This window comes from Dendronephthya gigantea, unplaced genomic scaffold (assembly GCF_004324835.1).
Source record: "Dendronephthya gigantea isolate DGI-Jeju-01 unplaced genomic scaffold, DenGig_1.0 000038F, whole genome shotgun sequence".
Taxonomy (NCBI): domain Eukaryota; kingdom Metazoa; phylum Cnidaria; class Anthozoa; order Malacalcyonacea; family Nephtheidae; genus Dendronephthya; species Dendronephthya gigantea.
This window is the reverse complement of record NW_021163048.1, coordinates 1,062,013-1,087,498: the sequence shown is the minus strand read 5'-3', so window position 1 is coordinate 1,087,498 and position 25,486 is coordinate 1,062,013. Positions and strand designations below refer to the sequence as shown.

At 37.5% G+C, this 25,486-nt stretch overlaps 5 protein-coding genes across 5 annotated transcripts; all 5 read left to right on the top strand.

Annotated features, from left to right (window-relative positions):
• The first annotated feature begins 108 nt into the window (after positions 1–108).
• LOC114526347 (GTP-binding protein Di-Ras2-like) lies at positions 109–1,013 on the top strand. The gene has a single exon (XM_028547931.1). It carries the CDS (start codon positions 333–335, stop codon positions 924–926), a length of 594 nt encoding a protein of 197 aa, XP_028403732.1. The 5' UTR covers positions 109–332; the 3' UTR covers positions 927–1,013.
• Positions 1,014–1,945: 932 nt separating this feature from the next.
• Positions 1,946–7,865, top strand: LOC114526245 (amidase-like). The gene is made up of 11 exons (XM_028547779.1): positions 1,946–2,005; positions 3,639–3,752; positions 3,953–4,082; positions 4,209–4,521; positions 4,647–4,847; positions 4,961–5,035; positions 5,570–5,726; positions 5,841–5,894; positions 6,394–6,514; positions 6,888–7,057; positions 7,321–7,865. Exons 1-11 carry the CDS (start codon positions 1,960–1,962, stop codon positions 7,512–7,514), a joined length of 1,575 nt encoding a protein of 524 aa, XP_028403580.1. The 5' UTR covers positions 1,946–1,959; the 3' UTR covers positions 7,515–7,865.
• Positions 7,866–8,199: 334 nt separating this feature from the next.
• LOC114526246 (amidase-like) lies at positions 8,200–12,832 on the top strand. The gene is made up of 11 exons (XM_028547780.1): positions 8,200–8,320; positions 9,388–9,501; positions 9,582–9,711; positions 9,821–10,133; positions 10,238–10,438; positions 10,599–10,673; positions 10,925–11,081; positions 11,280–11,333; positions 11,749–11,869; positions 12,138–12,307; positions 12,531–12,832. The coding sequence occupies exons 1-11, from the start codon at positions 8,311–8,313 to the stop codon at positions 12,722–12,724; spliced, it is 1,539 nt and encodes a 512-aa protein (XP_028403581.1). The 5' UTR covers positions 8,200–8,310; the 3' UTR covers positions 12,725–12,832.
• Positions 12,833–13,207: 375 nt separating this feature from the next.
• Positions 13,208–19,309, top strand: LOC114526244 (amidase-like). Its single transcript, XM_028547778.1, has 11 exons — positions 13,208–13,275; positions 14,703–14,816; positions 15,515–15,644; positions 15,899–16,211; positions 16,479–16,679; positions 17,091–17,165; positions 17,289–17,448; positions 17,731–17,787; positions 18,048–18,168; positions 18,365–18,534; positions 18,952–19,309. The coding sequence occupies exons 1-11, from the start codon at positions 13,245–13,247 to the stop codon at positions 19,158–19,160; spliced, it is 1,581 nt and encodes a 526-aa protein (XP_028403579.1). The 5' UTR covers positions 13,208–13,244; the 3' UTR covers positions 19,161–19,309.
• Positions 19,310–24,009: 4,700 nt separating this feature from the next.
• Positions 24,010–24,776, top strand: LOC114526407 (ras-related protein Rap-2a-like). The gene has a single exon (XM_028548000.1). The coding sequence runs from the start codon at positions 24,067–24,069 to the stop codon at positions 24,664–24,666; it is 600 nt and encodes a 199-aa protein (XP_028403801.1). The 5' UTR covers positions 24,010–24,066; the 3' UTR covers positions 24,667–24,776.
• The last annotated feature ends 710 nt before the right edge of the window (positions 24,777–25,486 follow it).

Below are 25,486 nucleotides of genomic sequence, written 5' to 3'. Positions count from 1 at the left end.
TTTTCATGTTCTCGATTATGTTTATGACGCATATATTCCACGCATTTTTAATTTTTAGGGGGTACGAATACCCGCCCGAGTATATTGACTTTGCTGTTTTACGTTTGGCAATGGCATCTCGTCATGTTTGAAGTTGAGTGAGGTCAGATTGTTCATATAAAATAATCTGCCTCGACGTTGGCTCTCATTGTTCTGTGCTTTACGCTCTTCGTATAGGAGTCGTTTAAAATAAATCGCGCCTCATTGTATTCCGTAAGTGAAGAGGAAATTATTGACAAAGCCGTGAGGAAGATTTGTTATGGTAATTTTATGTCGTAATTAAAAATATCAAAATGCAAAGTTGTTTTGGTCCGGTTATAAGCAAGCTCTTACCAGCGAAACGTAAAAGACAATCAAAAGTGAGGCCAAAGGGATCTCCGAAAACAGTGATGGTCAAGGTTGTCGTATTGGGGACCGGTGGTGTTGGGAAAACGAACATTATTCGTCGATATGTTCACAACGAATTCTTAGCAGACCACCAGCCGACTACAGAAGATGTCTATGAGAAATACTTTAACTTTAAGCGCAAGAATGAATCTTTCTTATTCAAAATTTACGACACGGCTGGATCGGATCAATTTCCAGCGATGAAGAGACTTGCCATTAGCAAAGGAGAAGCGTTTCTTGTTTTGTATTCGGTGGATAACAGGGCTTCCTTCGAAGAAGCCAAGAAGATTTGTGCTGAAGTATTTGAAGTCAAGTCTGGAGAAGTTAAGTCAATAATGATGGTTGGAAACAAATGCGATCTACCAAGTTCCCAACAGACTGTTAGCACCGAGGAAGCCTTTTTGGCTGCGAAACAGTTAAAATGTAAATTTACAGAAAGTTCGGCGAAACTCGGTATAAATGTCGAAAAGGTATTTCGTGAATCGTTGACCGAATTTTAACCGAAAATTTGGCTCTTTCAAACTTGGGCATATTTAAATAGATGCAGCTACTTGAAGTCATGAGGCCTTTGCAATATCATGTTACGTTGGCAGACCACTGTTTAACTGACAAATGGAACACAAACAAAGTGTTTATGTTAAAAGGACTAAAAACATACGGAGTCAACAATATGAAAAGTTTGCTGGAAAAAAATGTAATGTTAAACAGCGAATATAATTTCTCCAACACTAAAAGACAAAAGACTCTGTCTAATATCGTTATGCCTGCTGTGAAAATCCCTAATAACGCAATATTAATCAAAACTTTACTTGTACATGCGGTATGCGTAATATAGTTGCTCCCCCCTATGGTGAATTACAATAAGATTATCTGATGTTATGACTATATAGCTGTGTGTTTCCTATAACTTAAATGCTGTTGAACTAGCCGTAGTAATATACAGTTATAAATAAATGTTAATCTATATAGATCATTATTATATGTACCCAGCGTGATTCCATTCGTTGCATTATTATAATATTATCGGGAACGTTATTCATTAAATGATTAATACTCATTACGATCGTTTGGAAACTCACATATGTGGTAGTCGTGGTATGTTTACCTATATATACTGGCTACTGCTGTTGCACCACAAGCCAAATAGATAATGAGCTGATGATATAGATAATGATGATAGAAATGAGTAACTCATAAATTTCTTAATATTTCGAAAGTACATATAGGGTTCAAAGTTTTATAGCATAAAAAAAGTATAGAAAACGAAAAATCGTGTCAGGTCAGGAAATTACGAATACAACAATCAGTATAGAATTTACTACAAATCGCTCTGATTGGAATAGATCCGCTAGCCAAAACAAATTGAAAGTAAGTATTAATTTAATTCGTTCGCACAACTTCCTGCCATGTGCACTATGAGTCTATGTGCGTTTTGTCATTACGTCGAGCATCCATAGTGAACCATGAAATATGTCGTATGATTTCGCACGAGCCCCCCGGGTCAAGAGGTGGTGGTTACCCCGTGAGAGTCATATGATTTACATATTCCTTCACAACATCATGGCTGAAGGCATGGAAGGTACGTGTTTAGTTGCTTCATATATTATCAAAAATATGAATTTAAAGGTGCCAACGTTTCGTCTAAGGTAATATTTTTCTTGTTGTAATAGAAACCTTAGTCCTTAGACACATGCAGCCAGTGACGCAGGGTGGATGTCAAATGATTTCGCTGCTTGTAAATTAAACGTGTCTGTATCATCTGTAGCCAGTCTGACGATTTGTTTCGCTATGCTAATATTTTGGTGTTCAATGACTGTGAAAGCAATAAAGAATAATTAAAGAATGAAAACACTAAAGAATAATTATAATAACTGGAAATTTACCAAATCGTCAGACTGCAGGCTACGCCACCGAGTAAATTTAAACTGTAGAAATGTTGACGTGTATTAGTATTCTTGCAAATTTTGCACAGGCTATAAAGCTAGTTTTTATATGGTCGTAACCATATGTTCAGTCTAGGTGCTCAAGGTTAAATAAAATCAAATGTTTATACAATTTGAGTACAAGGAGTGAAGACAAATATGCATCTCGCATGATTCACATCGGTGTACGTAATTGTGTAAATGATTTAACGAGCATTACGCCATTCTTAGGCTGCATAACGCATGAACTACCTGCTATTGAGCGATGTCTTTATATTCATATAACAACACTACAATGGCTGATTATCTGCAAGAAGTCAATGGCTGATTATCTGCAAGAAGTCACTACATTGTCATGGCTACTGCATGGCTAGTGTTGATTTATAGATTTATCTATATCACATTTCAAATTGAGTGTGGGATTTCCTCGCAAACCCGGTCAGGTTAACTGGATTGGTTTAGTGTTTTAAAAACTATACTATTGCCTGATGCAAGTTTTCTTCGATGCATGAGATTGATCGACAAGCGTTTCGCAAATAATGGACTGGCACTGGTCCTTCAATTTGGCTTTAAATTTACGAGATCGCTTGCTTCGGTTGATTTTAATGATTGCGACCGCGGTATCGTCCCAGTTTACACATAGAGTTCAGGGGGTAAGTGAATTATTATAATTATGTAAACGTGCATAATTTACCCTTATACAGACTATGACATGACCATTTATATACACTAATCTCTTGGTATTCATGTTTTCTCTTGCCAAGCTTGCCTCGTAACTTAGTGGCCAGAGCAGTCGGGATCGTAAGGCCTGTTTTCCACTTCAACCGTATCGTAGCGTAACGTAGCGTATTTCTTTGTTTCCGAAGTATTCGACTAGAACTAATGACTTTAAAACAATGAGATACTCTACGTTTCGCTACGATTGGAGTGGAAAACGGCCTTAAGCCCGTTGCACACGAGAGCTATCAGCTAAGCTACCGACCTCGCAAGGCAGTTAGCTCATCCCGAAAACCATCCGCACACGAGAGAAATTTGCTGAGCTAACAGGCTCGCGAGGTCTTTAGCTCAGCTAATACGGCTCTCGTGTGCGACGGGCTTTAAGGAAGTAAACGACGTATAGGTTTCTCAATCCTGCCAGATTTGTTAAATGCTTCCGGTTAGGACTGAAGAAAACAATCATGACACAAAACAATATCCATATCATAACAAGAATGTGATTATAGGGGGGGAAAGGGGTGCACCCACAGCCACACTTGTACTTAGTCATCGTTAAAATTTTATAATTTTTAGACAAGCGTTTTGCTGGACACCAGGCATGTCATCCTCCAAGTATTCATAGCATTACTGAAATAACCAAAGATTTAAATATTGAAATGTGTGATCGAGAACTACGGGAAAATCAAGGTGAATTACAATGCAGTCCAGGAAAATCTGCCACACCCCTGCAGTCAGCCCGTCACATCATCTCATTGAAAACTTTAGTTCACCAGCAGTTGCAATGTGCTTCTTCTCGTATAAAAGCATTACGTTTAATTCCAAACTTATCCCACAAAATAATTTAAATATTCCAACAGATTTAAAAACAATATACTTTTTTACATTAGAGGTGATTGCAGGCTTTTGCGAGACAACCTTCCAGAGATTGTATGAATTAAAAGAATCAAAGTTGCCAGTGAAGTATCCCCGGATGATTGGGAACCAGCCTTCTGCAGAGGACAATCCATTCAATGCTTGGTAAATTATTCGTTCTCTCCTGATATTAAGAGTAATCGCGAGATATAGGATTCTCGTGATAACATGCATGACGATTTTCATTATTGACATAGTGGGTTCAATATGATAGGGGTATGTTTACCCTAGGTATTGGAGATGTGATATTTCTGGCGCTCCAGAAGGTAAACTACTTGGTAAAACCATCGCAATAAAAGATAACATCGCAGTTGCTGGTATTCCAATGATGAACGGGTCGCAACTTCTGGAGGGTTATATTCCAGATATTGATGCCACTGTTGTGACCAGAGTGTTGGATGAAGGCGGACGAATTCTTGGCAAAGCTGTTTGTGAAAATTTGTGCTTTAGCGCAGGTAGTTTTTCAGCTGCAAATGGACTCGTAAGGAACCCTTTTGATCCTTCAAAAATGTCTGGAGGATCATCTTCAGGATGTGCTGTTCTGGTAAGTTTATCAGTGAAAGGAAATTTAGGATTGAAAGAATGTACGGAAATGCAATGTCAACATAGTAAAGTGATATCAGAAATATTTTTGTCGATTGTTCAATAATGTTAATGTCCTCTTTTCAGATAAGAAATGAAAACGTAGACATGGCTATAGGAGGAGATCAGGGAGGCTCGATACGCATACCAGCAGCGCTCTGTGGTATTGTGGGATTGAAACCAACATTCGGATTGGTGCCTTACACTGGTATTGGAAGTATTGAACCAACTATTGACCACACTGGACCCATGGCGATGACAGTAAAAGATACAGCATTACTTTTAGAGGTAGTCTGCAACTATATATATTCTTATAAATCGAGGTAATCTTCTTTCAACCTAACAATACAATAATTTCAAATAATCTTTCTACATTTTAAAATGACGTTTCGAATTTTTAGGTAATAGCTGGTTATGATGATGGTTTGGACCATCGTCAACCACGTGATATCAAGATTCCCAGCTATACCAATGGGGTAAAGTCCATTCTTTTCTGAATATCGCTACTTCCCTCTCTATGTCTTGCTAAGCTAATTAGAATATATATCGGAATCAAACAGTAAATATCGAATAGTCGAACCTTTGAGGCTATGTATTTTAAAACTTCCTCATCAATTTTCTAAGATTTTTCAAACTTTAAAAATTTACTTGCCATGACAAACGTTGAGTTGTCACGAAAATATTTCGCGCACATAACTGGATTGGTAACGAGTTTTATCCGCTTAAGATGGTGACTCGTTATCAATCCAGTTGGATCGATAGCTCAATTGGTGGAGCGGCGGTGTAAAAATGTAAATACCTGAAGATGCAACTTTAAATCCCGCTCAAGACTACGAAACTGTTTCGTGGTTGAGATTGCGAATTTAAGGTTGGATATTAATTCAACCTGAACTTGACCAGTATCTAAAGCAGGGAGCCAGGGACGTCGGGAGGATCACGTTGTTAGGGGGCGAGAGAAAATCGAAAATATATTACTAATGATCAAAAATTTTAATTTTATTTGCATGCAGTTGACAGGTGAGATTGAAGGTGTGCGTGTGGGCTTAGTAAATGAAGGATTTGATGTAAGTGAGAAAGATGTGAATGACCTGGTGAGAAAATCAGCTGAGAGATTACGCGAGAAAGGCGCAGTGGTTGAAGATGTCTCAATACCATGGCACTCGGATGGTAATTTGTAATACATACAATAATACCAATAAAAATCAGTCATATGTTGCATGGCTTGAAAGAGTACAGATGTATCCAAACAATTCTTAATATGACGTACGTATATTTTTTCAGGACATCATTTGCTTTCTGGTATTTTGTTATCCAACTTTTCTGCCCTCTTTGAAGGTATGTGTGCATGCATTTAAGACTGCGTATATAGGGGTTGAAGGACTTGTGGTTAAATCGAGGTGAGCAACTATAATTGTTATAAATGAAGGCTTTAAAGGCACATAAATTAATTGTGATGTAAACACAATTGCAGTTTTCCATATTCTATAATATAGTTTGGCTGTCATAGAAGTTCATTATTTTGTAGTAAATGATAACAAATAACTGGTAGCGTTGATGAGATAAACTTCCAAAAGTTGAAAGATCAGTCAGTTCCTAATGCGTGGCTTATAAAACAGGGTATAGAAATAAGGGAAGAAGGGCGAGTTGTTTCTAACTTTGCAGGAAAGGGGCGGGGGTGTCAGGTGTGGTCAGTTTCAACTTAATTAACATTATATTTTGTTTCCACCCGTCACCCTTCTGATTATCCACACAACCACATACCAGTAATATGTTACGATTAAAAGGCGAACCTTGCAGATTGTATCTGAAATATGTATTCTTAAACAATTAATAGGCGAGTGTTCAACAACTCAAGGATATCACAACACACATTTACAACTTGCTTTAACACGTGGCCTAAATTGTCACCCTAATGATAACACGCCTATTGTGAAGAACGGGCTTGTGTGCGAGAGGTAAATGGCTTTGTAAATGCGAGAGGTAAATTGTTTTACAGACCTTGAACCGCCTGGGAAGGTGTTAACCTAAAGAAGTTAAGGACAGAATCGGCCAATCAGAATCGTGCGTTTTGCAGTAACTTTGATTTAACTAAGTTAGGAGTTTTATACAACCGGTTCCTGATGTGCTGGCAAGACCTTTACAATATAACTGTACATTAATATCCATCTAGTTAGTTCAAGAAACTGAGTACGGTTTCGACTTACGTCTTCAACGATGGGTGTCGTTTTTTAGCGCGTATTTCTTGGTTTTTGTCAATGGATTAACATGCCATTTCCCAAATGTGTATTCCCTACTGTTTTAAAACAATTTTTTCCAATTATGTTTCAGATACCTTCACAACAATCACTATCGTGGGTATTACTATAGCAAATCCCAGAATTTACGGCGAGATTTGCGTCAAGCATATGACGATGCTTTCAAGAAATATGATGTCCTCATAATGCCAACTATCCCTAAGACAGCAGCAGAATTTCCTTCCAAGAATCCTCCACTTTCTGGTAAATATTGATATTTGCAGCACTATATGTGCCATAAAACAGGTGATCTAGAGACACCCGGGCCGGGAAGGTCTGACCGTATCTTTATCGAAAAATACGGATATAAATTGATAAAACATTTCTAAACGAATTCAATGAGTATGCTAAAACAATTATGCTAAACGCATTGTAGTTAATCAGTTCAGTTTTGCGGTCTTGAGTAGGGACATTTTTGTAAATATAGTACAATTATAGTAAAGATCAGTGTCCATTTTCTACTGCAGAATATATTGAGAAAGCCTTGGGAATGACCAAGAACACTTCTCCATTTGATGTCTCCGGTCATCCATCATTGTCGATCAGCGTTGGATGTTTAAAACGTTTACCTGTGGGAATGATGATCACTGGTAAAATGTTTGATGAAGAAACAGTCCTGAATGTGGCGTATGCGTTTGAACAGCTACGGGATAATGCATAAACTATATGAATGAGATGTCAACTAATCTTATTACAGTAGTTTGCAACTAGTCAGGGAACGAGATAATAGGACATGTAGGAAAAATAAGCAAGTGTAATTACTTAGCACCTCATCAAGGTTATCACACCTCACAGTCAGTGGCTGCCGCTGAACGGATATAAAGTGGCTGAATGCAAAGCAGTAGGCTGAACTGAAAAATTGGGATCTCACAGGTGATATTCTCACTAGTATATTATATAATAATGAATATAGTTATAAGTGAAATCTGTTGTGAGTGAAAGGCAAGAGATATCTTTATAGAGTAAGGTGTAAGCGATGATATTGTTAGTTTTTCCGTCATAATATATCATTTATATAGACTCTCCAGTCTCCAATGAAAGAAAACAGAAATATACTAACCCTCGGCGGTGATATTTTCTTGGAAATATCATCCCTTCAGTTGAAGTATTTTGTCGAATCTCCCACGGCTTCGCTTCGGGGGCAAAAATGATAAATATGACGTTAGGGCAGTTTCCCCGCGCATTCCGAACACATTGTCAAGCATGTGGAATTGAATTCTGTTTCATTTTCAATTTTTTCATTCATCATTTTAATAACTTTAAGACTATAGGGAAAATTAGTAAATGCAGTGAGTGGAAATTCAAGGGTTGAGCCTTCGGTTTACCTTCCGAAGCCGACGGCTGAAGCCGAACACAACCCAAACTCTGCAATAGTTCTCGTATTACGGAGCGACTGCATCGCAGCCGGCTACCTAACGTCGATGAATCATAAGTGATGAATTATTTGTGACCACAAGATGGCAGAAGGTATAGTTATAAATTACTTCATATAATCATTTTAAGACAAACTCAACTGACTTTAGGTAAATGGACTCTCAACCTTTCCAAAGATGGAGAGCACACTACAGTCTAGAGCATTGCTTGTTTATATCATGATTATCATCTGCATACCATCCGCCAAGCCAACTATCCAAAGAGAACTTTGACCTCGAGAAATATTCTCCGTGCGCTAATTTAATATTCTGAATTCAATAAATACCGTCATTATTGATACTGAATTTGTAACATTGTATGGTAGCTGCATGCTTTTACGTAATCATAAAGCTGAAATTCTCGAGTCTGAACTTACTGACCTTCGAGGTTACACGAGTTTACGGGAATAAAAACGCATGCAGTGTGACTTATTGAGCGATATACATAATATATAATTATTAGGGACTAAACAATCCTTTGACTTAGTTTCATTAAAATTAGATCTTTCAATAAACTTTCTACGTAATCTGTCTACATCAACATGCTGATAGAAACGTATTCTGTCAAAATAGGTCGTTCCACAAATAAAACAGGCACACAATCGGGGGGAAAAACTTCTCCAAAGTTTGCTGATTTTTGAGCATCGAAGGCTTAAACCGCCATTTTTCTGGTGGCAAATACGCATGCGCCAAACAGCCAAATCGTGGGCTCTGGGTACGAGATTGACTTCGCACTCGTTTACATGAAGAGCTTTCCTGTGACCTGTGGGGTTTCCAATGGGTTTTCCCTGTTGAATAACGAAATATTATAAATCGTGAGATATAGTATCACGAGATATATAATCAAGACTTACAATTTGTGATATTAACGAATAAATACACGCAATAAATACATAGTTTAAAGCACGAAAGTCTGACAGTATGTCTTCAGGGACCCTTCAGGATTCCTTTTTTACTTTACTCTTATAACTGAAGCGACGAGGACCACCAGTAGATATCTTCTTGAGATATCTTGACAAAACTGTACGCTCTAATGAATGCGCTAAAATAAATAGGCAAATAATGAAAGAAACAACAAATCTGCATGGAAGTGTAAGGATTTGGCTTTCGTAAATCTTTCAGACGAACGTTTTGCTGGGCACCGGGCAGTTCATCCTCCAAGCATTCGGAGTCTAACAGAAATCATCAAAGATTTAAAAATTGATATGAGCGATGAAGAACTGCAAGAACATCAAGGTAGATTTATGACACACCCAAGATTAATTTGGTATTGCATTTGAGTAACTCCATATGAGACCCCCTTCTTTTTGTATCAGATGTGATCGCACGCTTTTGTGAAACAACCTTCCAGAGGATATACGATTTTCCTGAACCAAAGTTGCCAGTGAAGTATCCTCGTAAAACTGGAAATCAGCCTACTGTAGAAGAAAATCCATTTAATGCTTGGTAAATCTTTTCTTTCTGAGCCGTTTGTATGAAAGAGCGTTTAAAGTTAACTTAGGTTATTAGTTGCCATTCGAATTTATGCCGGTATGACATAAAATTTAAACTATAGGTACTGGAAGTGTGATATTTCAGGCGCTCCCGAGGGTAAACTACTTGGTAAAACCATCGCAATAAAAGATAATATCCCAGTTGCTGGTATTCCAATGATGAATGGATCGCAACTTTTGGAGGGTTATATTCCAGATATTGATGCCACTGTTGTGACCAGAGTGTTGGATGAAGGCGGACGAATTCTCGGCAAAGCCGTCTGTGAAAATTTGTGCTACAGTGCAGGAAGCTTCACATCTGCAAATGGTCTTGTGAGGAACCCTTTGGATCCATCAAGAATGGCCGGAGGATCATCCTCGGGATGTGCTGTGTTGGTAAGTTGATTGAAAAAAATAAAGAAATGATTTACGGTTGAGTGTGACCTATCAGGAATGATGAGTAATTTATTCTTTACTTTGTCAAAAGGTTTTAATTTTTAATAGCCAATAAGAACGTAGACATGGCTATAGGAGGAGATCAGGGGGGCTCGATACGCATACCAGCGGCAGCATGTGGAATTGTGGGATTGAAACCAACATTCGGGTTGGTGCCTTACACTGGCATTACAAGTTTTGAACCAACTGTAGATCATACTGGACCCATGGCGATGACAGTAAAAGATACAGCGTTACTTTTGGAGGTAATTTTGCAACCGTAGGCTTATAAATTATTGGGAATGGTGTGGAGTTTAATGCATATTAATTAAGTGGACCTACATTGTGGAATTCTCCTCTCCAACAATTTCTAATGTTCCTAAAAACCTCTCTGCATTTTAAAATGACGTTTTGTTCCGATTTTAGGTAATAGCTGGTTACGATGATGGTTTGGATCATCGTCAACCACGTGATATTAAGATTCCTAGCTATACAAAGGGGGTAAAATTTGATGATCACCTCGTTATATTCTTCTAAACCTAAACTACAGAATGTATTTCAGTCGTATGATTATAATGCAGCAAAATAATGATGATTGAATCTATGAATCTATAGAATTTACCTTTTGATTGATTAGATTGAACGTTAAGATTGCATGGATCATGAGAAATAGTTCTTAAATCCACGAGAATTATAACAAGCTATTATTGCTTGTTGTACAGTATATAATATTGTTTTTATTTCAATTACAGCTAACAGGTGAGATTGAGGGTATACGCGTGGGCTTAGTAAAAGAAGGATTTGATATAAGTGAGAAAGATGTTAATGACCTGGTGAGAAAATCAGCTGAGAGACTAAGTGAGAAAGGCGCAGTGGTTGAAGATGTCTCAATACCATGGCACTTGGATGGTAAATTCAAATTTCAAATTTAATGGACGTCGTAGACGGCGGCCTTTTTCTATATTCGCACTTCGCAGCTTTATTATTTTTTAATTTTTTTTTATTTCACTCGAACCCTGAAAACAAAAAATGCGCTCGGGCCTCTCTTGCCCAGGGTATTTACCCTGGCTCTTCTCTTTTACAATAATGCCTGCATATTTTTTTCAGGACCTGATTTGCTTAACGGCATTTCGTTATTCAATGTCGCTGCCCTTTTTGAAGGTACGTGTCTAGATAAGAGTAAGGCTATTGATAAGAGCTCGAGCAGAAGTGAGGCGTGCTACCCGAACTTTCCCAATATCCCAGGCTAGAATTTACTAAACTTTGGTACTGTCTCTTTGAACCCAGTCCCTAAACGCCATCCTTTCCTAACCGCAAATCATCCTAAAGATATAGCCCAGTGCTAACGATATAACCTGAACTTGTCATCGAAGATATATCAGTTGTATCAGTTCGTTCTGACAGCTGTCCATACACCATTGCAGGTCTATAACCATGAACTTTCCTCAGAGTTAAAACGACGAAAAAACCTCAGTTTCATGCTGTAAACTTCAATATGGCGTGCAAATTTAGATGCCTTAGCCTTTTTTAATTCATACGCACTGTTCCTCAAGGTACGTTTTCAAACAATTAATAGGCGAGTGTTCAGCAACTCAGGGATATCACAATACGCACCTGCAACTTGCTTTGACGCGTGGATTAAAGTGCCACCCTAATGACAACGACCCCTTGGTCAAAAACGCCCTGGTGTGTTACAGGTGAATAGCTTTGAATTTTAGTGTTATACTGATCTCTAACAAGTCTGTACGGTTTATACGGAAGAACGAAGCGATTGTATAAAACCTGCGAATACACGAGAATATAGAATGAGCCAGGATTTGAGCGAAACAACATAACGCAGCTACCAAATATATTCGTCAGAAGCAATCTGGTGAAGATGTAATTGCATTTTATCCATACGTCAACGAAGTTGTTATTTCACTTATTTGTTTCATCGCTAATATCTCTCGTTCAACCATTTTTCAGATACCTCCGTAACAATTATTATAGCGGGTATTATTATAGCAAATGCCAAAATTTACGACGAGATCTACGTGAAGCATATGATGACGCGTTCAAGAAATATGATGTCCTCATAATGCCGACTATTCCTAAGAAACCATCAGAATTTCCTTCAAAGAATCCTTCACTTTCTGGTAAATATTGATATTTGCAGCACCTGCTCCATAAAGATATTTGTATTACAGTGATTTTGTATTACACACTTTCTCCAAATTTTCCCCAAAAAGTACGAATGTAATTTGACGATGATTATAGTGACTCATAGTTCAATTTTGTTACGGAGTAGGGATATATTTGAACGAATTCAGTTATTCACTTTACGATTGATGAACATCTATTATGGATTTTTAACTGCAGAATATATTGAGAAAGCCTTGGAAGTGTGCAACAACGCATGTCCATTTGATGCCTCTGGTCATCCATCATTGTCGATCAACGCTGGATTTTTACAAGGGTTACCTGTGGGAATGATGATCACTGGTAAAATGTTTGATGAAGAAACAGTCCTGAATGTGGCGTATGCGTTTGAACAGCTACGGGATAATGCATAAACTATATTAAACGAGATGGTGTTTTATCTTGCTTGCTTGTTAACTCAATCTCAATGCAATAGTTCACAATACTGAATGTCAATGCAATAAATTATATGAATAAATTTTGGAAACAAAGTGATGTAGAGAAGCAGTTGGATTTTGTAGGAAACATTTACATATTTACTCAAAAGTCAAAAATAACATTATTTCTGACCGTATCCAGTCTGTAGTGAGCGTAGTAGGATTAGAGATGGAAATCTTACACCATACTATATTGTATTGAATGCGACTATGTGTAACATATGGGGTCTTCAAATTCAAGCCAGGAACAGTTAACTCATTTTCCATCAACTGTTCCTGGCTTGAATTTGAAGTGTGTATAATTCTACCCGAGATTAAGAGATTAAGGTACATCGAGTGAAGTGCCAAAAATCATAATCGATTTATGCGTAACATGAGCTGCCCTAACATGGTCATCATGATGATTGGTCACAGGTGTAAACAGAGTCTGCCGCACGCCGCACGGTAGATCTAGCAGATGGCAAACCGAACAGAATTTCCCCAGAAAGGTATGAAAATGACGGTAATTTTATATAAAGCTATGTGAAATTATCGTTTTTTTAAGTATACTTATTGATGATCATAATTTATTTGCTATTGACAGGGGCTCTCAAGTCCCTCTATACGACTACTATACAGCAACATTACATCTTTGCTTACACGGCGTCTACTTCATCGCTGTTGCTACTATGAGCTATGTTCTTTTTTAGTTTCGTGCTTCGCTCAGTTCGCAGTCATAGGTAAATACGGTCATGTGACAGTGAAATGGTGACAATTCACCGTGCTGAAAAGCCCCTTAGAGAGGAATGTAATATTGAACACTGCTTCATGCACATGCTTTCCCTACTGTATATGAAATATTTAGCTGCAAATAGACTTTTGCTTTCACTTGACAGTGAATGCCATGTATGAACTTTAAACAGACTTGAAAGTGTGCTTTGAGTATCTAGTTTCAGTAGTTTGAATCTGATACATGGCACTCATAAAAGTTCCAACCCAGTGAACTCAAATAAGACTGGAACACCCTCTCTGTCGGAAGTTTGAAGCCAAGATGGCGGACACTGAAGCCTTTCTTGTAGGTACAGTTCACTGTGTAGGTATGATCCAGGCCTCCGCGCGGAAATTTCATACGTAAAATGGCGGGAATTATGATTTTACCTTTGAAATTTCTGCGCCAGAGGCCTGGATCATACCTACAAGAAAGGCTCCATGATCCGCCATCTTGGCTTCACTCAGAGTGAGCGTTCCAGTCTTATTTGAGTTCACTGTTTCAACCTCGTACACAGAGCCTTCTCGTAGGGGGGGGGGCAGGGGAGAGAAGGCTGCCCTGGAAAAGGCTGCCCATGTAACTCCCAAATTTTTTGAAGTATTCAGTCAACCTCGCATTCAGTCAACGATTATTGAGAATGTCAACTCTATCTGATGTTTATAGTACAGTGAACCTGAAAATAGTATAATGTATTTTCACACCTAATAGAGAACAAATTTTGACTGAACGTACATCAATAAATATAGGCTGTATAGGAAGTATACCATATTTTCTACCTGGTTCCCTGCTTTGTATATCAGTAGTATCAGGTCCACCCTTAACATTCCATGATACAAATAAATACTATTTTCTTGTTTTCTTTTATGTAAAACTGTATACATTGTCTCTCTGTGCAATACAGTTTTCTTTAGAGAGGTTGCATCAACCAATGCATTGCAACACCTTTTTTCCACCTGTGGAAAATGGAATTTGAGCACCCTTTACTTGCAGAATAAGAAAAAGATTATTCAGCTTTACAAATTGAGCACTTAGTGATGTGGAAGCTTAAATTTAAATATTAACTTCAGGGCAAAGCAGCTGCCTAGTCTGAGAAAAAGGCCTTTATAGTTAAGCAGTTTTGTTATGTGGTAGACACCATGCAATTCATATTGATTGTAATGTCTTCAGAACGAGGTTTTCAAGGTCATCAAGTTGTTCAATCCCCAAGTAATCAATGCCTTGCTGATATTGCCAAGGACCTGAAGTTTGATTTAAATGATGATGAACTTAAAGAATATCAAGGTGCGTTTTCAGACAATAACAACATCTTGTACTGTAGAGGGTTTAACTTCCTTGCATGGCAAATGGTCCAGGCCGTCCAGCTAATTCCAGTGACGTAACGCAACCGTAGTGCCCCCCCTGTCAATCGTTCACTTTCAGTCCCCCTTTCATCCACTGAAAGTGTACAACTTTTGAGTTCACAATCGCTATCTTCAGTAAATATTTTGTCACAGAATAAGGTGGTCGTATCAATGGTCATATTTCCATTTTCAAAACATAGGCCAACATGTGCAATATTTTATAGTGTAGTTGTTGAATGCTACCTCTAGATGTCAATGTCATATGTCATGTCGAGCACATTGGCCAATTGTCGAGCACTACCTCTAGGAATAGGGTACAAAATATGCTACTAATAATTGCTGGAAAATATAATTAATATGAGCAGGGTATAGTGGGACGTAGTAAGTTTACCAGAAATAACAAGAACCCTAAATCCAACCTTAATCCTATCCTCGTGTACTTACCGTGTATAAGGATTATATACATTCGCAAGTATTTCAGATATAGGAGAGTATCTGTTGTTTCAAATTATTGACAAAACGATCAAAATTATCCTTAACGTCAACTGAGTCTAAGAAGCCTTTTAGGCATGTAAATTAAATTGTTTGTTACAATAGTTTTTGGATTACAAAAAATGTTTTCACTTTTATATATTTCAGAGGTGATTGCAAGTTATTGTGAGACAACTTTCCAAAGGTTATACCATTTACCTGAACCAAAGTTGCCAGTGAAGTATCCCCGAATGATTGGAAAACAGCCTTCTGCAGAGGAAAATCCATTCAATGCTTGGTAAAACACATCAATAATGCACGGTATCGAAGTTTCGGAATGTGTTTAAAGCCGGCTTTGATGAAACAGTGCAACTTCATGTTCAACTTCAAATGAAAGTGTCGTTAGAAGCAGATTAAAAATATAAACATACTACAGCAAAAACAGGAAGAATAATGCTAAAAAACACTAGTTTCCTAAAAAATTGAAGCGTAATGCAACGCAGTTTGTTTAATTAAGATAGTCAGTCAGCGATATCGTCCTCCTTGCCCTAGGTATTGGAAATGTGATATTTCTGGCGCTCCTGAGGGTAAACTACTTGGTAAAACCATCGCAATGAAAGATAACATCCCAGTTGCTGGTATTCCAATGATGAACGGGTCGCAACTTCTGGAGGGTTATATTCCAGATATTGATGCGACTGTTGTGACCAGAGTGTTGGATGAAGGCGGACGAATTCTTGGCAAAGCCGTCTGTGAAAATATGTGCCACAGTGGAGGAAGTTTTACAGCTGCAAATGGACTCGTAAGGAACCCTATTGATCCTTCACGAATGTCTGGAGGATCCTCTTCAGGATGTGCTGTTCTGGTAAGTTGTTTATGCAATTGTTAATAGAAAACCAACATACAAAATTGCTAATGAATGTTTCGCGAGGCGATACAGGTATACAAAGGCTATATTTATGGTTTACATGAAGAATTATTGGGTAGAGTTGCTCTGATGTCGTTAGATTGCTTGTCATTTGAGAAAAGCCAAATTATTGCCTACAAACAACAGGCTTCTTGAATTAGTACTTGGCTGATTGAATTTGTGAATAATTTCATAATTTTAATTTATTGTGTTTTCTTTCATCAGGTTGCCAATAAAGACGTAGACATGGCTATAGGAGGAGATCAAGGGGGCTCGATACGCATGCCAGCAGCAGCGTGTGGAATTGTGGGATTAAAACCAACATTCGGTTTAGTACCTTACACTGGGATAATTCCAACTGACCCCACGATAGACCATACGGGACCGATGGCGAGAACTGTTTCTGACACGGCATTGTTGCTCGAGGTACCGAATGAAAAGACATGGAGGATTTCATAGCCATTAAACTATTTGCTACAATCATGCATGCTTAAAAAACGACACTAAAATTTAAAGTTTACATTTTTGGCATACATGCATTGTACGGCATGTTAAGACTTTTGTAGCAATTCGTTTTGGTGACTTATAGGAACTGGCTTGTCATGCACGTATTATTAACGATAATTTCCAACGATCTCTCGATTTCATTGTGAAACATGTCAAGGATGATGACTGACTTTTGTATCAATGCACATACCTTTGAATATAGACTGGGTAATGCAGCAAATTTTATTATTGAATATAACTTTCTCAAGTAGTTTTTCTACCTAAAAGCGGCACTATAGATAACAGGATGACATGCAGCATAAGGTTGGACTGTATCATTTTTCATTCCAGGCGATAGCTGGTTACGATGGTGGCCTGGATCACCGTCAACCAAGTGATATCAAGACACCCTGTTACACAAAGGAGGTAACACTATTATAATACAAAGAAAGACAACAACAATAGCAAAGACTTTTAGCTAAGAAGATGGCTGTCGACTTTCAGTCTAGACCGTTGTTTCATTTGATATAGATTTTCTTTGTACTTCAGTTAACAGGCGATATTAAAGGTATGCATGTGGGTTTGCTTAAAGAAGGTTTTGATACAACTTTGGAGGCAGATGTGAATTCACTGGTGAGAACATCAGCGTTAAGGTTAACTGAGAGAGGCGCTATAATTGAAGAGGTGTCAATACCGTGGCATCTAAATGGTATGTGCATTAAGAGAAAGGATTTAGCCAAATTCTAAAAGATAGTCCATCAGAAAAAGTTGATGACACAATACGCGTCGTATAGAGAAGCCATAAGTTGAAGCCAAAGGAATTTTCAGGGCTCTCTATCCCGGGGTAAAGGTTGAAATAGGGATGGTAAGTATCCTAATTCCAGGGAATTCCCAACTCCGGTTTGAATACAAACTGCTGTCAGTTTGTAACGGCGTTTACGGTTGTCTCGTCAGCATCTTAATTTCTTTTACTTTTTGACGTTTTTCTTAGCCAAAGATTTACATTTTGGTATTTGCATGCCGAGAGCCTTTATGGCGCTACTTGAAGGTTGGTTCGGTGTATTCGTCGTGGTTTTTTAACAAAGACTGAAATCGTCTGTTTTGAATCGACAATTTTGTTCCCGTTTCTTCGTAGCTAACATAAGCCGTGTTTATAATACTAGATGTACCCATCACACAGACAAAGCGTGGCCTTGCCCAGGCAAAGCTCTGCCGCTAGTTACTTGTTCTGTTTGGGCTTTGCTTTCCTAGGCCCAATGACGTCCGTTAACACTAGTTCAAAATCATATGTATAAATTTCTGCGTTAGGGGAGTGTTCAGCCACCCAGGGATATCACAACACCCATCTACAGGTTGCTATCTCCCGTGGACGTCAATGCCATGCTAATGATTTCCCACCTAACTCGAAACGTACACTTTTGTTCAACAGGTACGACGCTAATAACACTTGGTATCAATGATTTATGTACTCGATTATTTATATAATGCATAAGACAATGATTGGTTGGAAGGAATCTCAAGGATAGCAATTAGTTTCAAGCAGTGATATCAACAATTGTTTTATTGTAAGTCCCAACTTTTTATCTCACCGAGGAACTTTATTTTTATATTTGACTGTTTTTTAGATATCTTCGTGACAATAATTATGATGGGTATTATTATACCAAATGCCAAAATTTACGACGTGATTTACGTCAAGCATATGATGACGCGTTCAAGAAATATGATGTCCTAATCATGCCAACTATTCCTAAGACAGCATCAGAATTTCCTTCAAAGAATCCGTCTTTGTCAGGTAAATTATTATGTACCCAAAAATCACGTACGAAGCTTTTGGGTTGAACCAGGTTCAACTTGCACTTCATTTATGGGCAAGAAACGCTCCCGTGGCCTTGCCCACAGTCAAGTTTTATAAAAATGATCTTGCATCTTCATAATAAATTAAGATCTAAACCAATATCAAATAGCACTTGGTATAGACACACTGACTGCTGTTTTGAGGAGTTGATGCTGTTTTGAAGAGTTGATTGCAACAACAGTCTCAACAAGTCACGAAATGTTTCGGCTGGTTGAATTTAGTGTTAATATATGCCATGTGTATTGTGTATAGCTACGTGCGATCAACTTCAATGAACTGAAAGCAATTTTTTTATTATCCCCTTAAGCAACTATTTGCTTCGTGAAAAGTTGAAATATTTTCATATTTTCATAGAATACCTTAAGAAAGCATACGAGATGAACGTAAACACAGCATCATTTAATCTCACGGGTCATCCCTCTTTATCCATCAACGCTGGATTTGCGCATGGGTTACCAGTTGGAATGATGATTACTGGTAAAATGTTTGACGAAAAGACCGTACTGAACGTGGCATACGCTTTTGAACAATTACGGGAAGGAAGAAGGGCTGAAAGTGACTGAAATTGTTTAACTTTCTAGGAATAGCTGATATAATCACTGCAATCTCTGCGTGCGTATAACAATTAGAAATGATAAATCGGATTTTTATCATGTTGAATAAAATAATAGAATTGCTATTTTATTTTGTTTCAATAAAGACGATTCTTAATCTCAAGCAAAAAGCATAGCAATGTTTGTCATAAAAACAGGGTTTGTTGTCTAATGGCATAGACACCATAGTTTCGTGTGTAAAGACCCACCTGGGAGCCCAATGAGCCTCGCCCCTCGGGGCATTTAATCATTTCTACTTAATTTAAGCAAATTTAATCATTTAATTTTTCTATTACTAACACTAACCAACTCAACCCAATCCAATCCGATCCCTTAAATGTACTTGAGAGAAGATTTATACATGCCATCTTGGTTCTGCGCTAACCTGCAGCTTTGGTTTCAACTGTTACGTTGCGCATGCGCAGATCTCTGTCTCAGCTTTTTTTATTGCGGGAAAAATATGGAAAGATGGATCAGGTATGTGTAGCATTATTTAAAAAAAATTCAGACCTTCCAACAAATTGGCATGGAAGAAATGCATGCATGTGTGCGCGTACAAAAATTCATATATCCTTTCAGGTTCATCCCGCAATCGTTACATCTATAAATGTCCTATATTACTGTTGATCAATATCTTACACGTTGATTCCGTAATATGCAGTTGTCTGATTATAATTTCAACAATTTTTGATGGTCCTCGCTGCTTGCGTATTGTAAGATGTGCGGGGACTTCGAGAACTTGTGATAAAGAAACAAACGAAGTCGGCTTACGTTTGTCGTCTGTGGTAGCTTTTTAGGAAAAAATCTCGCGTTGGACACAGCAGTGAATAAATTCAGGAGCAAAATAAATTTGAGTTCATGAATTCAAGTTTAGGCAAAGCTCTCGTCTGCGGCAAATAAAGCTAATTGATTAAGCGGGAAACTATCAAGTCTGACGCAAATAATTTCGTATTTGTTACTAACAGCATCACAAACCTCATAAAGTCGTTTATCAGTCGCCATGCACACATCTCATACGTTCCTTTAGGCTTTACTCTAAGCTGGCAAACCTTGTTGTTTCCTCTCCTGATATCTCTGCCACTTGAAAAATCTACAAGGAAAAATAAATGCCTATATATTTATCTTATATTAAAATCTGGGCGAATTGGTGGACGTTCGCTGTATGTATAGACAAGGGTTGAAATTTATTTGACTATCTCCTGGGTTCTGTACTCAACTTTGTGACCCCGCATAACAGGACGCCGGTATGTTATATAATTTAGTTCTTATATATACGGCGGCTATAGCAGAATTACTGAAAAAGAGGAATGAATGCTATTCATGCACGACATGAGGACCCAGTCGTAGGAAACCCATTTGGCCGGCGAAGTTTACTCTTCATTACTTCTCGTTAAATATTCTTCTTCACTTCATTCAATCACCTGCATCTGTTGTATAAAGACAAGGTTTGGAACCACAATGTCATGAATGATTGTGAGTATGCTTTTAGTTCTCTGAAACAACCTTTAACGCTGATGAAATTTTACGCTGTGAATGTGGAACGGACCTCGAAACAACATTACGGATGTAGAACTACATACTCTATGTCATTTTCACTTAATACTAAGTTGTTATTGTTTCTTCATGTATCGAGAAAGTCCTATAAATTTATTAACTTGCTTAAAGTGTATGTTTGTGTCTGTCTATTTGAGTTAGTTGTGGAACCCCGTCATTGGAAACATATCTCTGTGTGGTGATTCCAGCCATTGCGTGTGTGTAGTTCATTTGTAGTTTATGTGTAGTTCATTGTAACTTTTTAACATGGCAAATTTATAAAACAATAAAACAATGTATCAAAGTAGACCCTATAACGCTAGAACAATTAGCAATAATAAACGATGAACCGATAAGCTAAGCCATTGTTAATTCTTATATACTAGTTAGATACTTTTAAAAATATAAGCGATTCTTGCTTGTCATTTTCCTGTAATTAAAAAACAGTATGTAGGAAGGATTTTTTAACCTTGAAGGTGGAATGTTTAAATATTTTCAAAAATATGTTCGGCGTTCGTGTAACAGCATACTGGCATAGTTTTGGTAAAATGTTTAAGTATTTTTGAAAAAATTTATTTTTAAATGTATTCTGAAAAAATGTTCGGCGTTCACGTTTGCTTGTATAATTTTGTATATTGCTTTGACGAAATGTTCCGACGATTGTGAATTGTTTGTTGTCTGCTTATATTTCGTATCTATAATCCGGCCCCCGCTGTGCGCGATATTAGAACTTTTGACCTTCCATGCTCTACCCATATCGAGGTTTTGTTTAAAAACGGATGCATGATCATGTGTATAACTTTTGAAACTTTTTTTACTAGTGTAGGCAGGAAAAATAATGGTAACATATACCATATAGGGATGTAATTTCAAGAGTTCATGCGTGGGGGTTAGCTACAAAATGGATTTGTTAACGATCTGGCAATAATACACCTGTATATAGCCAGTTGTATCAAGCCCGTTTAGCTTAAACGGTGGTTAAGTTCAAAAGAGAAAGCAAGTCTATCGTTTTATTCAACAAGCAAACTAAATTTTTTTAACCTTAATACAAAGATACTGTTTACAACTACATATTCAGTGCATAGTATATATTCGGCAAGAGAGATTTAAGAGTGTTGTTTAATTTTGACTTATTCACCGTCTAAGCTAGGAGGCCTACCTTATAAAATTGTATAGTATTAATGGCAATTAATGATTACATTCATATATAGCATGCATGCAAACAAAAATTCATATTTTAGTTGTAATATTTTTCTATCCTTCCAAACAAGCACTGATCTCTTTTGACAAAAGGGCTAATTCAGTTTAGCACAAAGACAGCACTTGACTAATATTTCATTCAAGAGTTTAGGTTATATATTATTAATCTACGGATGCAACGTGGGCATGTCTATATAGGTCCTTCCATTTATGTCGGCTCCGTCGTTTTTCACGTGGAAAATGAAGAGGATATTTTCCGTATATACCAAATATATGTGAAAGAATATTTCCGCTATCATATATACCGATAGTCCGATACAAACATTGCTCGCATGCTGCTAGTTTTTTCATTCATATTACCAATCATGGTAACACAATGGTAATACAAGTTGTCTTCCTGTATAGATATCGCGGCAGTCACCTGACGAACTAACTTGAACTTTGTCCTGAACACGCAACAAATGCGTCAGAAATAAAATATATATTACGAAGAAAACCATTTCTGCGACCTATTATTCTTGGCTTCCCTATCCTTTTAAATACATCAATACATGATTCGGTCGATCTCGAATGCTTTGTTATATCGCTACATGCACTGTGGCCAAAATTACGTTAATAATAGATATCTTTACACATTAAACTTTCCAGTAGGCTCGTCTATTTTTGTTCTACTTTAAAAGGGTTGTGTCAAATGTGGTATAACAACTTCCTAAAACAGTTGGCTGTCAGCCTGTCACACATGCGTTATATATTTCTAAACCTTTGAAATGAACAGCAGCCACACAGAATAGCCGCGTAATGTAAAACTACAATTGTTCATGATTCAACCTAGCGTCAGAAACCGTCGCACACCATCTCTTGAACATATATGGAGTCAAAATAGTTGCATACTCTGACGATGCCAGTTTTATTTACTTATACACATGCAGTGAGTGTGCACACAGTCATATTTATAAATATAACCTTTGGTCACTCTGAACTTTCGATATCGCTGTGATATGACGCACGCCAAATGATCTGCCTTTTCCTACGTGCATACACCACCTTACTTAGTCATTTTCTTTTCTGCAATGATTATATTCGATTTTTCGGAATAAGAAGATTTGAGTCATTGTCCTGCAGGTTTGCTTCCGTATTACTTTCAAGATAACTTAATTTAGCATATATGCTGCAATCGTGATGCACTCTTTATAGAACTAAAAGTTGACCTCGCCTTTTTACAACTAAAATTAACTATTACAGTCTATTTTTTGTAGTTATTTATGCAAAAGCAAAAATCTCATAACCAATCTCATAACCAATAATGGTAAAATAACTTGCAATGATCCGCTATCTATATTGCCAGTCAATAACGACTAGAAGTGGCGTTTTCCTCTGATGTATATACATATTCTTATTAGTAAGAGTATTTCGATTCTTGGATACCATGCAAGCATTTGTCATTTCTATACTTGGTAATAATATGCAAATGATCTCAGGCCCGTGCGCTCGCGTTTTTTTAGCTGACCTCTATACAATAACTGAATGCAACAATATTTTTTACTGGGTACGAGGCTGGCTTTGGTCGCGTCGAATGCAAATATGCAATTCAAACAATATAGATAATAATAAGATGATAATGAAGCTTAATGAGGTATATCATCTTATTATATATATATATTGTTTGAATTGCATTCGACGCGACCAAAATGCGACGTTCAACCTGCGCCTGACATCATGCAATGATTGTGCCATCGAATTACACTACGTCACCCTGACACCGTTTTATTGTTTTTCACATGTCAACCTATATATCTGTGATGAAATGCATGCGTGTGAATATCTTGGAATTTAAGAACATTGAAGAGCTGTTGAAACCGAGTCGTGAACTCTCTAGCCATGTACTTATCTTTAAGTGTTTTTACTGCTTTAGGCCGTGCTCAACTTCACAAAGGACAATTCGTAGACCGGTAGACTAGTTACGAATTTATATCGAAATCAACTTTTGCACTTCCTTTTCCGGCCTTGTGATCGTCATCGAAGGTCATGGTATAATGACATGCATATATAAACGCAAGAATAGATTAGGAATATCAACAGTCATAACAAGTGCACGTTGAAGTCAACTAACTAGATCTTCAGACTTAACTTACATCAATTCGATATGGGAAAGGCGAGAAAATCTACAAAGAAAATCAAAACGAAATCGTGCCTGGGCAATATAGAAATGAATTTTGCCATCCTTGGTTCAAGCCATTGCGGTAAGACAAGTCTCGTGAAACGATTTCTCTGCAAGTCCTTCAGTGATAAATACAACCCAACTTCCATGGATGTTTTTGAAGAACACTACAGACTTGATGCTACAGATGTCGGTGTTTCATACCGTATTTTTGATATCACTGGTTCCGACGATTTCCCAGCCATGCGGCAACTCGCAATCAACTCTGCCGATACATTCGTCATCGTTTACGCTGTGAACGATCGAAAGTCCTTCGAAGATGCCAAAAAGGTGAAAATGGAAATATTGAAAACAAAGGGTCGAACCGCAGACATTCCGATATTATTGGTCGCAAGTAAATGCGATGTAGATAAAGAGAATCATGTGGTAAGCTCAGAAGAAGGAAAAGTATTAGCAAAACATTGGGGATGTCATTTCGCGGAGACGTCCGCAAAGGTTTCACAGAACATTGACAATCTATTCACACAACCTATGATCAAAACATTAAAACAGAAATATCCAGAACTTGCTACAAGGTTTCAATGATGCTTCGCTATGTTGCTCGTTGATATTATCGTATTAATGATATAAAAGTATGAAAAAAATTAAACGTGTCCATTTGTAAAAAAAATTATTATATACAATGTAAATAACTGTAGGCATTTATCAGAATTATCCATGAATGATCAGAATAAATTAAGTTTAAAAATATTGTGTTAGCGGCTTGAGGGCTTTGCCTGTACATTAATAAATTTGAAAATCACTGCATGCTTCTCACGACAGAAGGTGCATGTTGAACTGACGTCTGCCGCAACAAAGGTACTTACGGCCAATTAACCTTCAATTATTCAAATCTGGCCGAATGACGTTCATGATCACTTTATTCTTTGTTCTTCGTTTAAAATGACATTTGTAGAATACAGTTTAAAAGCAGAATATAGGCAACCATAAATATAGGAAATGTGATGAGTGTATATACACTGTATACGTGCAGCACAAAGCTAAAAATTTTACGGTATACATGCATTACTGGTCATAACTCATATGAGGGTGAGACGTGCACTGTGACACTCTGTATGGTGTTAAAGTTCACATTCTTTACTTGTTTATAAATATAAATGTTTACCCGGTCATTGCCTCCACCCACACAATGTTATTATTCGGCCACGGCATATACATCAGTTAGAAACTTGTTTTTCCATTCATAGCAACAGGCGGGCTGGGTCATCACGTTTAATATATGATACTGACAAGGCCGCCAAGGGGCGGAAAAGATATATTGTTCTGTTATCGCATTTGGGTGTATTGCGAGAAAAGCAGTATATTTCACCCCCATAAATATTTCTAAAAGAAAAAAGAACATTGC